The sequence below is a fragment of the Abramis brama genome (assembly GCF_963993115.1).
Source record: "Abramis brama genome assembly, chromosome: 3".
NCBI classification, from domain to species: domain Eukaryota; kingdom Metazoa; phylum Chordata; class Actinopteri; order Cypriniformes; family Leuciscidae; genus Abramis; species Abramis brama.
In genome coordinates, this window is record NC_139965.1 from 35,514,850 (window position 1) to 35,529,079 (window position 14,230).

Sequence of the window (14,230 nt, forward strand, 5' to 3'; positions counted from 1 at the left end):
ATGGCAGTGAGTAATGATTAATATTATAAAATCAGAAGCAAAAGGTCATGTCATGATGAAAGCCATTTGCAATTGAGGGATGCTGCCACACTTCCCTTTGAACACAATATAACATACTCACCTATAATATATACACACAAGATATCTATATCATGCCGCCAGCACCTAGAACCCTCTGCTTTCATCTTACCTGTGAAATTGGGATGGGATATGGTCCAGGCAGATTCTCCTGCAATCTCACTGGATCAGGTGAGGCCCACGCATTCCCAGTCACCTCCACCAACACAGTTCCAGTCGAGAAGAAAGCGTTGGCCTTGCCAGCCATGTCCTGCACCATCACCGAGAGCTTGTAGCGGCCACACATCTCTGGATCTAGTGTTGAGGCACCTGGACAGATAGACACATTTAAGAAAAAAACCCACAAACGGCTGATATAAAAAGATCCCCATAACACCAACAACAGCTAAAAAGGGAAACTATTTATTGTAAGTATCTTATACTGTATGTAAAATCTAAATTAAATACAATTCTATCATGTTACTCTAGATGGCGCAGGCTGATGGGTCCTTAACTGAACCCGCTGACAATTACATCAACTACATGGCACAAGCTGATTGGTTCTTGTTGCATCTGCAGCCAATGAGCTTGCTGCTCAAATTTAAAATAGTTGGTTAGAGTTTTCTGTAGCAGTTTCAAACAGCGCTTTTTAGAGTTCCACTGAAACCTTCCACTTTCCTGAGCTCCACCTGTATAGATCTGTTACGGGTAATTTCATATATGTTATTTTTTATACAGCAGTATGTCTTACATGCTCACAGCAGCGTGTCTGTGTATGTATTGGCAGTAGCAGCAGCACTGTAGCAGATATATATTCTGCCAAGACTAAATACATTAACATTGTCATATCCATTACCATGCAAAACTGAGAGTTGTCATGATAGAATTGATTTTATTTACTCTACCATTCTAAAGATTTTTAAATGTTGATAAAAGTCTCTTGCTCACCAAGGCTACAAGGTTATGCTACTGTTTATACAGTAAAACAGTAAAATACTATTACAATTGAAAATGACTGTTTTCTATTTCAATATGTAATTTATCCCTGTGGTGGCAAAGCTGAATTTTCAGCATCATGACTCCAGTTCTTTAGAAATCCCTTTAATATGCTGATTTGGTGCTCAAGAAACATTTCTTATTATTATCAATGCTTTTCAGGATTCTTTGAATAGAAAGATACATAGCACTTATTTTAAATATAAATCTTATGCAATAACGTAAATGTCCTTACTGTCACTTCCGATCAACTTAATGCATCCCTGCTAAATATAAAATCTTACCCTAAACTTTTAAAAGATGGTAGTGTAAATCAAATAAATATTTTGTTAATTGGATAAAATCAACCTAACTAGTAAGAACATTAGATTACTCCACAAAGTAATGTAATGTATCTAATCTAATGTATCTAATGTACTCCACAAAATAATCTAATGTATCTAATGTATTGTTAACACAAGGTATATCACTCTGGGAGCAAATCAAATGCAGCAGTAAAGACCTACATTGCAAAACCATCTATTGTCTGCACAGCCACATAAAAACACTATGTACAAACTGAGAGCGTATTAAGCCTCTGTTATTATCCCTCTCTCTGAGCTAATGCCAGGCTGCTCTCATTGCATTTGAACCAGAATCGTCTGAGCTGACCTGATAGGGACGGGGTCTTGATGACTCATTCAAATAGTGGCCGTGTTTAAAAAAAAACCAATGTTGTTAACAGCCGAGTTAACAATGCAATTAGCAGAGCGTGTTGGACTGGCTGAGAGAAAGTTATTAGCTGATGTCATGGTGGAATTGGGCTGAGAGGAGTGACAGATGAGGAAGGCAGTTTACACCAAGACACTTAAAAAAGCATAAGTGCACTAGTCCAAAATTTACAAGGAAAGAGGTATTATTCTATGCCTTTTCAAGATTTGATTGGTCAATGCAATGGTATTGTGATTAGGACAGGCACTGACTTATTCTTTACCAAATATATCAGTCAGACTATTCATTCAATTTATCCTAATCTTAGTCACAGAGAAGCATCAGTAGTTTATTACCATCCTCTGTAAGAGACACTTCTCCGGTGATAGAATCAATGGAGAACATGTGGCTGGCAGGGATGCGTGGTATCTGGTCCAGAAGACTGAAGCGCAGGTCCGCGTGGGCGGTGTTTCGGTCGTCTCGGTCCAGCGCTTCCACCTGCATGAACGGGATTCCTGTGACAATGACACGTACACACAGACACACATCAGAATTATTTATCACAATCTACATGAACTGACGCATTTAGATTGATGAGCAAATGGTGGTTATTTGCATATTAACAGAACGGAATTTCAAAAATAGTTATTTTTTTCACAATTATATTTTTGCCCATTTTATTAACTGTGAAAGGAGAGCGAAAATGACATGGAGAAGAGGAAGGAATTGGATTGGCCATAACGTAAAATCTCTCAAAGCAAAGTCGTTCAGAAAATAATTCACAGTTTTTTACTAAATGGGGTATTAGTCAAAATCATTATTAACAGCTGTGTATAGAGCTTAATTTGGTTGAAACCGGAATACATTTAAATGTATGTAATTGTTCTGTTCTTAATGTTTGATTGCAATCAAGTGATTGTGAAACAATCTCACAACTAGCCTGACATTCAACACAGGTCATTATTGATGTTCTATATTCAAATAATTGCCAATGCGTATTCAAGAGGATGACTTCACTGCACTGATAAAAAACGGTGAATCAGTTTGTTCGTTTGTTCTTCAATTAATTTTCTTCCTCAGCATGAAGCCTCTGAGGTCAGAGTACATGAGTCTCTCTTTTCTGATGTTCTTAAAGATGAGATGAGTAATCTCTGAACATTAATGACAAAAACATTCTTGTTATTCACTCCCATCTCTACAAGCAAACAAGCGTTTCTGAGAAAATTAAGAAATTCAATTCCCAATTGTTAGCACTTCAAGTACATTTCATCTATTATCACAGTGATGGTGTACAGGTAAAACAGCTTGTCTGCATGTCTAACAGACATAAAATGCTCTTCATGTGTCTTATAGAAAGTCCCATTCAACTATGGCATAATAAGCTTTTTCTAACTGCGCTACTATGCTGCTCTAATTTATGGTGTGGTGAAGGAAATGAGGGACATTCAAACTAACAGTTTATCTCATTTAGCATCACACGCCTATATAATTTAAGAAAAAGTCAAGGCAATTAGGATAAGCATCAAGCAAATGAAGTTCTCTGATGCAGGCCTGCTGAGCACTGCCCACCCACCTTTGAGAAGCCCCAGCTGCACGCTGCCTCTCATGCTCTCAACCAAGAACACCGGCACGTTGTCGTTCTTATCGATGACGCACACTTCGACAGTAAAGCTCTGAGTGTGCATGGACTTTGTGAAGGACACCTGGGAAAAATCACTCAGTTCAAAACACTTAGAAAATGTCTTATAAGAGCTCAAACCTTTATGCTTCACGTTTCATTGGCCAGCAATTTTCTTCAGCATTTGTTATTTTGGGCTGCCTCCAGATGTACTGAACACTGATTTTTACTAAAATTTGTATCAAATGATCTGAGTGGCATAGGTTTATTACATTCGTGATCCAAGAAGCTGTGTAGTAGTCAATGCCGAATTGACATGCATCTCGAAGTAACTTATGCATTTTACAAAGAACTTCTGTAACAATGAATGTTAAAAAAAAAAAAAATCTTCTTGAAATGGAATTGATACATATGTAAGGTTATCCTGATATCTTCAATGTATCTTGAAAAAATGACATTAAATATAAGTCAAAGACAAAGGAACATTACTTATTGAATGATTTTTAAATGTTCTTTATGATTGTGCACCTGTAAGGAGTAGGATGGCTGCTTCTCTCTGTCCAGAGGTTTAAGGGCATACAGGAAGCCTGACTCCACCCCAAAAATCCCTTCATCATCACCACTCACAGTCAGATCAGAATAGGTCAGGGGGAGATCCAGCAACTGAAATATCAAAATATGGTAAATATATAAAAACTTATCTATAATGGGAAACTGTAGGCTACTAGTGTACTATTTATTTGTAAAAAAAAAAAAAAAAAAACCTTCTGAAAGGCTTAACAGCTTGTTTGTTTTGACATACATCATTATGTACAGTATGAGGCTCTAGTGAGTACTGGCTCAGTTCACACTTGACATTAAAATGCACTGAAAAACAAGAGTAAAAGCTTTTGTTACTGGCAACTGCTTGATATCGAGAGAGTTGGGGATATGATTTCAATGTAATCTAAATGCTATCTAGTCATCATATCTGCATTCAAATCACACAAACCCTGCCCATTCCACCAGGTCTAATACGCTCAGCCACGTAATTTATTTTTAGAAGAATCACATGAAAACTGCTTTGCTTTGGGGTCATTTGTGCAGTTGTCACTCCTGAAACTTTGCAGTGTGTAGGTGACCTCTTGTCTTCTTAGCAGCATGAATATATATATATATATATTTTTTTTTTTTCAAATAGTTAATAGATTATAAACGGAGTGCAAGCAAAGAAAGCTTTATCAGACAGGGTACGTTTACACGACAACGAGTTTTCCGCATACAGACGACACCCTTTTCAAAACGATCCACGAAAACGACTAAAAACCCTGTATTCTGCTGCCAGGCCATTAGATGGCGATGAAACACTAGAGACTGAACACGTAATACGCATGTGCACGACGTCATCGTCTTCAGAGATTCGCATTTTTGTTGTTTATGGAGACCGTTTTTTTAAAAAACTTGCACTTTGAAACCGTTTTCAAAAGTTTGCGTTTCACCTAAAAGGTCGTTGTTGTGTAAACGAACGGCCAAAACGCATAAAACATTTTACGTATCTACTTGATCGATTTTTAAAATTAAGTCACACATTCAAGTTGTAAAATTAACACAGAAGTAGTTTAAACAAAACAAGATAGTTTGTGAACATAAACCCATATAACTACATCTGAACTCAAAAAGATGATTATTTTTCCAAATCTATAATGTATTTATAATAGTATCAACACTAAATGTCTAACAAAGTTTTTACAATGATTTCACTTTTGGTGTCCAAAAACAGAACTTTAGATTTTCAATCAAGTCCAATCAACAATCAAGTCCAGCCCAGGTGAGAAAAAGTAACATAAAAGTAACTTAACATGACTTTCCATAAAAAGTAACTAAGTAACACAATTAGTTATTTTTTTTAGGGAGTAACAACATATTGTAATGCATTTCTTTTAAAAAGTAACCTTAACCCAACACTGCTGATCTCTCAGTCTGATCTATCAGTGTTTCAAGTTGACATTTTTTTGACAATTTGTCAACTCATGCATTATCTAGAATTCAGAGTTTCCCACTTGTAAATACAACTTGGACATTCATGAGCTCGAAACTAATAATTATGAAATTCCAACTCCATTTGAAGGGCACATTAAAAAACATACCGCCTGTTAGTGTAAACAGGGCCACTGGTTGTGCAGTTGGAGCGGTCAGTGAGACTGATGTTTGGCTGACCACCCCTTCTCTAAATTTCTGTGAGTGTGAACAAACATGGCAGCTGCTGTTGACAGCAGGTATGTGACTCAGTGGTTGACACCAATTCGCACGGATATTCTGAATTAAGCTGAGCATGAGGCTACACATTGTAATGCTTTGTGTTCAATGGCACATCCAATGCTAGGTACAGTCCCAGATAGCAAAAAATATCTGCACGGCTTCTTTTTGCCGCCGGCCCCAAGCTGTCGGCTATAGGTGCGCCCCGCTGGCGGAGATGAAACGTTTGCCGCCGAATACGTCACTCCCATTTCTTGCGAGATGCCACCGGCGAACAGCCGCCGGGCCGCCGACTTCATTCTCTCTGACGGCTGCCGCCGTCTAAATGAACCGCGGCTGGCTGGCGGCAAGTCGCTTTGAAATCGACCAGCCATGAGTGAAACTGACAGCATTTTAACTACTTTTCACATTTAAAGCGATTATAATTATTATGTGAATTATATCAATTTTTGTTGTTGTTGTTGCTTCAAAGCCATTAGGGGTTAACAGATTTGACTCTGATTCCATGATAAGGTTTAGGAAATTACATTTAAATTACTTTGAAACTCTGAAGCGATAGCAGATATGTAAAATATATAGAATTATTTTATTCACTTAAGGTGACAATTCTTTACATTTCTTATGCACAATTTGAGATGCACCAATAGACCAAAAAGAATTCCTTTTGTAAAACTTACTTGGCAATAAATATCTTTCTGATTCTGATTAGTTTTTAAAATAAATATTTAATTCATGGTATGAACAATTTAGCAGAATAAATGGATGAAGTTAGATTTTTCACCAATGCTTGAAATCAGTGAACAGTGAACGATATCTGCAACTTGGCCAAAATCTTGGGTTTGCTTTATATTTTTTTTATTAATTTGCAACCATGGTAATGTCTATGAGAAACATGAAAATCCCTGTTTTGACCTGAAGGATAAAGTGAAATATTTAGAAATATTTTGTCTCTCTGTCACTCCAGGAAATTGTGGTTATGTCTTTCATTGTTTTACAAGCTCAATTTTTAATTTATTTTACCTTTTACATGTATAAGGGATTACTTTGCAGTTTGCAATTGCGAGTTTTGCGACCTGTACAAATGTTTAAGAAAGTGTTAAAGCACAAACAGAGAAGTACCTCCACCGGTCGAAAGGGGCAGCACCTAAAAAACTGAAGCAGATTTACTCGTCTCGTCACACGGTTTCAGTACCTTCGTAGTGTTGTGACGTATTTCCAAGTGAAGAGAATAGTGATGGGAAGTTCGGCTCTTTTCAGAGAGCCGGCTCTTTTGGCTCAGCTCCCAAAGAAGAGCCGGCTCTTTCGACTCCCGAAAGGCTCTTAATTTAGGATTTTTTGTAGGCCTTTATTTTACCATAACTTTGCAAAAATTAATGGTTTGTGTGTTGAAAACCCTTTCATGTGCAGTGTTTTTATGCATTTATTGCACAAATTAACAACAAAACAGCAAATAAACAGCTCTGTTGTCATTGAATGCAAGTTTTTTAAACCTAGGGATCCTATATAAAGCGACGAGAATACTTTTTGTGCGCAAAAACAAACAAAAATAACGACTTTATTCCACTATTAATTTCCTTCTCTCTGGGCCTCGAGTCTTTTCACGTAGTGTTTTTGCGCAGCGCGTCAGTGTTGTACGACACACGCATCACACACATGACCAGCGTCGGCCAATAGTGAGCCTACGTGGTGACGTGTAACACAGACACGCTGCGCAAAAACACTACGTGAACTAACTCGAGGCCCAGAGAGAAGGAAATGAATAGTGGAATAAAGTCGTTATTTTTGTTAGTTTTTGCGCACAAAAAGTATTCTCGTCGCTTGATATACTTAACATTGAGCCACTGTAGTCACTTAGACTATATTAACGATCTCTTTAATAACTTTTCTGGGCCAGCAAGTTTCAATCCCTTATAAGCCTATGGAGAAGTGATCCAGCTCTCAAATTTAATCAAAAATATCGTCATTTGTGTTCCGAAGATGAACGAAGGTCTTACGGGGTTGAAACAACATGAGGGTGAGTAAATACTGACAGAATTTTCATTTTTGGGTGAACTAACCCTTTAACGTTGTTACGACTCATTAACTTGCAGTGGAGTGCTGCTTCGCTTCACCCACCTCTCTGTTTTTACATAATGGTATGATCCCATATCCTCACATCTGATTGGCCGCGATGCGATTGCTGACCAATCAAAACAAAGTTCTGCCTTGAGGAAAGCAGAGAAAGGAAAAAAACTGGGAGCCGGCTCTCACTCGATGCGAGCCGGCTCTTCTGATTCACTACAAAGCATCGGCTCTCAGAGCCGCATCTTTTGCGCATGACACATCACTAGAAGAGAATTACAGTGATCGCTACCACATGCTGTTTCACCTTTTTTACACACCTTTTTTACACACTGAGTTCAAGCATGTTCTAACGTTTCATGTTGAAATGTATCTAGCTACAGGTAGTACGCCCTCACGCCATTGCTCATGACCGGAAGAGAAGTCATTTCGAGGGGGGAGGGAAGGGTAACGTATTTGATTAAAGATTATAAGGGTACATGAATAAATAAAAAAAGTGCACAGATGAATCATTTACATAAACACTACAATATTACATATAAAAATACAAATAGTAAAATTTGATTTCATGCTGACTTTAAGATGATGAATCCTTTAATCATAATCTGTTTTTCACTAGGACACTTGATGGGATTCGCTGCAGCAGTTTCTGGATGAAAGGTGTTGAGGTGTGTTGTACATTCCATTCTCTTGCACAGTTCAATTATTGTTTCATTACTGAATATGCAATACTCTGCATTGAAATGAAAGCTGTTATGTTTGCTCCCCCAGCTCAAGTACTAAGCTTTACACCCCCGGCAGCAAATTTACCCTTGCAGCATATGGGTGAAAACTATGGAGGTATGTAATACGTTGCGCTTAACTAAGTGTTAAATTTAAGTCCAATTCATTAAATGTATGCAATAACTTCAAACATATTTTTACATGTCAATGATTATCAATAGGAGGGAGAAAGTCATTGATCTATTGTTGGCCCTTGTACTCCAATGACATCTCATGTCAAGCATGAAGTTTTCAGCTGTGAAGGTATATTCTAGCCCTATGTCTTAATGTCCAGTGTTTTAACAGTATTGAAAATAGTGCCTTTAGTTGTTTGTTTTATTTTATTTTTTAAATGTAGAACCAAGCCCTGAGGGAAAGCAATGCACGAGCAGGTGAGAACTTGCCCTGTTTCTTAAATTGTACTTTTTTGTGTGTGATGTAAGTCCAAAATTACCATATGCCTTTCATTTTGTAGCTTCGGATGACAGCGGCTTACTTCAAGAGTAGGTGAAGCAAGTTCAACAAACAATGTTGAAGACGTTTGCTTGCACTGGGCAATCAGGTTCAACTTGCAAACAGCACCTGTGGTTGTTGGTTTAATTCCCACTGGGGCTACCTGTACATGTAGTAGACCTAGATATAAATGTCATAGTTTAGTAGTTGAGGGACCAGGACTGACTATTTTATTCTGGGAAACCCTGTAGGTGCAGATCAGACCCTTATGCTGTGACGTCTTGCAGAGTTTGGCGATGTTGTGTCTGTTGGAGTTACTCCTGTCAGGGGATCTGTTACTCCCCCTACACACCCAGGAAGATTTGCCGGTTCTTGACAACAGTTTGAAGCAGGATAAAAAGCTCCAGGAACAACTTGTAAGTTTGCTGATTATAACGCCGTAGAGTAATCTAAAAAGTAAAATTTAAGATTGTATACTGCATATATTACAGTCTGAATCCTTAGCCTTTCACATTTTTAATTTATTTATGAGAAGCTTCAGAGAAATGTAATTTGTAACACTTTTTTGGATTTTCAGCTTGGTGTAGGGGATAAAGCATGTTTTAGAGACATGTTCCTTTAGACCATTGTTCAAAGTAAGTTGAATATTTTTTTAATTATATTTTAAGTAGATGTGTATGGCCTCATGCAATTCAAATGAAATGACAGATCTGTATTTTCTAAATTAGCCATCCGGATGAACTCAGCAACCCAGGATGCCACTGATGCGGTCTAGGTTAATGTTTCACGTTACCTGAAAGGAGCATCTGACCGTGAAGGCAGAAAAAGGCACCGCACAGCTGAGAGGGACCCACAGCCGACCACTTGGGCTGACTACTGAAACCCCAGAATCACTGACAACTGGAATCCTTTCTTTATCTTGCAGTCAGTAACATCAAGACCCCTAAAGAAGTCAGAAGTGTCACACTATACTCACTCACTGTGGAAATTACTTTCTTTTTTTTCTTTTTTCAAATAATGCTTGTAAGTCCTTGTGCCACAGGTCAGCATTGCAGTTATAATGGTCTATTCTACTCCAGAGCTTTACTATAAATTACTACCACTTATCCTATTGTTAGAAATGGCTTGTAAATGTGATGTCATACTTTGATTTATTTGGTATCCTGCACATTATTTGGTATCAAGTATTCTCTTTAATTGTCATAATGTTTACTGGTAATTTGTTTCACCCTAGAGCTGTCCTCTTTATATGAACAATTATTGTAAGAGTTGTAATTTGCTTCTAAGGCTGATTTTATTTTTTATTTTTAACCAAAATTTAATTAGAAACCTGCATGTTAGTATATTGATTTATATATTTTTCTGTTATGTTTCAGTGATCTGACACATCTTGTTTAAAATACAGTTACTGTACTTTGAAGTGGAATAAAAATGGCAAATGGATATTTGTCTGGTTTGAGCAATCATTATTCTTGATAAACTGCATGCTATATATATATATAGCCAGAATAAGCGGCGGCTGATCGCTCGAAAATAGCGCTTGCCTCCGGCGGGCCGCGGAAGGGCCGCCTGCAATATAAAGGCGGCGGAACGGTGGTTGGCCCGCGGGCCGGCCGCGGAACGAAGGCGGTAGGAAGGCGGCTGCCGCTTTTAAAAAGCGGCTGCCGCCGGCAGTGCGCCGTCCAACGTGTTTGCGATGTCGCCATTCTGCCGCTTATACTGCCGCCGGAGCACCGACGGTGGTCCGCCGACTCATTGCTATCTGGGGTGTGATCACATGTCTTAAATAGCACACAAACCAGAATAGCCCGTGTCATACCAATAATTCCCATGCAGTGAATTTTAATTCTTTGGTTTGGTTCCTGGAATGTAACTCCGAATAGTGTTTTTCCATGCTTGCCCTGCTTATTTAGAATAGCATGCCAGTGAGTGTTTATTTGGGAAAGGTAAAGATTGATTGAAGCGCTAATTGCACACAGCATGACACAAAAGTGTGGCACTTTGTAGCTCGCCGTTCCCCCTGTCTGTTCAATCTGATATGCAGCTTACGCACCTGCACAGGATATCCAGGGAACAGTCTTTTAAACCCATGCTTGCTTGTTTTGATTGACTGTTAAAAAAAAGCTAGCGAAAAATTTATCAATTCTCTCTGGGGGCCTTGCAACAAGAACACAACACTTCTGTGACAGCTAAATAAAATAAAAATAAAATACATGAATGCGTCAGCCCTCATTTGTCACTTATTTTTAAAGCCTAAACAAATATTCTGTAGCCATCATCCTGTCCCTTCAGTGATCACACGGGGTGTGGGTAATTATCCACCCACTCACATGTAGGCCATTATACTTGATTTGGAAAATGCACAGAGACTGTTTTGATAGCATGCCATGCCGTCAAATTCAGAAAATGGTGAGCAAGAAGGAATAGAACCCAAACAGTCCTTCAGAAATGCAGCCAATTACAGTGTCTAAGCAAAAAGCTTTTTGGAGAGCAACTGGGCTATTACTAAACGACATCTGGTAAAGATTTCTGACACAAGGCTTGAAGTAAAGCATTGTACAGGAGCTCCATATTTAGTTTGGTGATGACTGGTTGTTGCGTGAATGCCTGCTCATAATTACACCTTGAGTTCTGAGTGTTCTGAGGAGTGGGATGTAGGATTTATTGAATGGCATGTTCAATGCTCTGCTTTTTCAGTCCTTTCTCTACATTGCTCTTAGAAGCAGTCATTAATACATTCCCAGAACTCTTTAGTCATTCTGAACACAGCACAAGGACAGTCCATTTTAACCAACTAAATCCAGTCTATAAATAACACGCAGGACAATTTCTTTCACTCAGTAATCTTTGTGGTATTTTAGGCACCAAATCTGACAATATGTTGCTTAAGGCCTCATTATGCTTCTGCGTCAACTCCACGGCGTAGCTACGCCGTCACTCCTACGGCGTCGTGGCCGTTTTATGGTTCTGCGTCGGGTTGCGTTGCATCGCGGTGCATTTCACCGCCAGAACGCTAGGGGGGTGTGTGGTTCGCGAATCTCTTTGCTAGTTTGTTTTGGTTCCGTGCGCCGGTTCCGCTATTTCATTTCCGACAATGGCAGGCGAAAGAGAGAGAGTGTTGTTGCAGCTGGAGCTAATCGACGTTGAACAACAAATGATTTTATTGCAAATGTTTAATCGCAGAAGAAAAAGAAGATGTCAGCGAAGGTGGTCTTGAAACAAACAGTGCAGTGGTCACTTTAAAAATGGCGGTATAGCGGGAGGGGGAAACCGGAAAAGCTACACTCCGGAAATGATGTATAATCTGACCAATCACAGCCCTTGCGGTCTGCGTCGCCTCGACGCGTAGTTAAAATTTTTTGGAGGTGCACGTCGAGCTACGGCGGAGGGGTCGGAGAGGGGTTCGCGGCGACGCAGAGGGGTCTGCGGGGGTACGCCGTCGATTCGACGCAGAAGCATAAAACAGGCTTTAGTCTGTCAGAACTGCTTATTACAATTTTTAACCAACTAAAATGTTCAGAACCTTGGTGTTACATCTTCTCACATTTGAAGATTACATCACTTATTTGGTCTGGACTGCAAAATGGCACACCTCCGCACCATATGTAATATGAGAATGAGAGAGTCTGACATTCTACTTGCCACTTGCCTTCATAATTTCCCATCTTGATTACTGCAATGCCCTTTTCATCAGCCTAGTCAACAAAACCATTGCTAGACAGATTGGCAACCTGTATCATCCTGTATTAAGTGCAAAAAAAAAACTCTTTACCTTCACAGCTCTTTATGGCCCTTCCCCTTCATCTATTTGAGCTTTCACTCAGTCTACACACACTTCCGCAGTCAATTCTTATTATTATACATATTTTATTTATTATTTTCTTGTATATATTTATTTTTACAGTGGACAAATATACCCAATATAAGCCAAGCTAAATCTTCTATTAATATGTAAACTTCTAACAGAAAAAACTCACCTTGGTGAGGTACCATGGGAAAATACCATCATAGTTTTCAGGAACACCAATTTTAAGATGAGCGGTCTCAGAAAGCAAAATGTTCTGAGTCAGCACCTAAAATAGAAAGCAATTAATTGCAGAAGTTAAATCATGGTGAGTGATGAAAATGTATACATTCCAGACAAAAGGGCCAAGATCTTACGCTCAATGCAATAAAGCAAGCACTCAGAGATTCCATCGAGCCAACAGCGGCCTTCATGCCTGAGACAAAAACAACAACATAATTTTAGCATTTATGCTTATTTGCTTTAAAGTTCAAGCTTAAGTTTTGTTCAGTTTTTTTAACACAGAGAAGAGACAAAGAATTGACTACTGGATTTGCTTTTAAGGTGTACTCAGTAGCTGTCTAAGTTTGTGTTGATCTATCTATCTATCTATCTATCTATCTATCTATCTATCTATCTATCTATCTATCTATCTATCTATCTATCTATCTATCTATCTATCTATCTATATATCTAGTGTATTTCTCCAATCGTTTAAATAAAAACTAAACTAAACTAAACTAAAAACCATTGGGTACACCCTTAAGAGAATGTAATTGGCTGAGTGAACGAATCAAGCGTGCCATCATACTTTTTCTCCAGTTAATGTTCAACTCGAGTACATCTCATTAATGTAACATCACGTAAGTGTCGAGTTACTTCTGTGTCCTTTTTTTTCAGGGACAGCTACACGATTTAGGCTAACTTATTTTTTTAATACAATACATAAAACAAGAATATCCGGCAGGTACCTGTTTCAGAAAAGGATAAATCGTACGCAGCGATTAATGAAAAAAAAAGAAGAAATTACGTCAGTAAAGAAAAAAAAAAAAAAAAAAAAACATATACGCCATGTGACACAGAACTAAATGGATATACTCGCACTTTAATAAAATAAATAAAATATAGCCTAAATAAAGTTACGATAGTCTACTGTAAAAAGTAAAATGCGGATGTTTTATGATGAAATAATAATAAGTGTGGCCTAATAAAAACAACGCAAATAATTAAAAAAACGACAACAAAAATCTCCAAATTAATGTCAGGGTGAACTGTGACAGATACAGCAAAATCTTCCACGCTTTTTTCTTCTGTTTATCTGATCATAGGCCTATGTTGTTTAATAAAAGCAGCTCTTACCTCCAGTCCACACTTGCCGATAGCGAAATTGAGAATGGCTAAAGCGTTAGAAGAGCATTGCATCTGCCTTATCTGATTAATGATTAGCTTTCTTAATTTGTCCGAGAAAACCTTTAACTACCTTGTTTCCTCCAATTATACTACCGTCCTTGGCTTACATATGTATGGGGGAATAAATTACATGGTATTATAGCCTCAAGTTTGAATCATGTATT

The 14,230-nt window shown here is 38.3% G+C and overlaps 1 protein-coding gene and 1 long non-coding RNA gene across 4 annotated transcripts in view; one reads left to right on the plus strand and one right to left on the minus strand.

Annotated features, from left to right (window-relative positions):
• Nucleotides 1–14,013, minus strand: part of cdh16 (cadherin 16, KSP-cadherin) — a 46,668-nt gene extending 32,655 nt beyond the window's left edge. Inside the window, exons 1-7 of the mRNA XM_084109866.1 lie at nt 13,628–14,013; nt 13,034–13,092; nt 12,850–12,945; nt 3,890–4,024; nt 3,317–3,446; nt 2,100–2,258; nt 191–387 (exon numbers count right to left, since the gene is read on the minus strand). Coding sequence (XP_083965992.1) covers nt 191–387; nt 2,100–2,258; nt 3,317–3,446; nt 3,890–4,024; nt 12,850–12,945; nt 13,034–13,090 — 774 coding nt within the window. The 5' untranslated portion in view covers nt 13,091–13,092; nt 13,628–14,013. The remainder of the gene's footprint in view (nt 1–190; nt 388–2,099; nt 2,259–3,316; nt 3,447–3,889; nt 4,025–12,849; nt 12,946–13,033; nt 13,093–13,627) is intronic.
• LOC311080430 lies at nt 7,954–9,288 on the plus strand. Of its 3 annotated transcripts, none has more exons than XR_014605584.1 (7): nt 7,954–8,040; nt 8,277–8,325; nt 8,429–8,497; nt 8,602–8,683; nt 8,778–8,811; nt 8,895–8,981; nt 9,124–9,288. It is a non-coding gene; the product is annotated as an uncharacterized lncRNA (long non-coding RNA). The 3 variants fall into 3 exon arrangements; XR_014605585.1 differs by having other exon boundaries at nt 7,972–8,104; XR_014605586.1 differs by lacking the exon at nt 7,954–8,040 and having other exon boundaries at nt 8,189–8,325.
• Nucleotides 14,014–14,230: the final 217 nt, after the last annotated feature.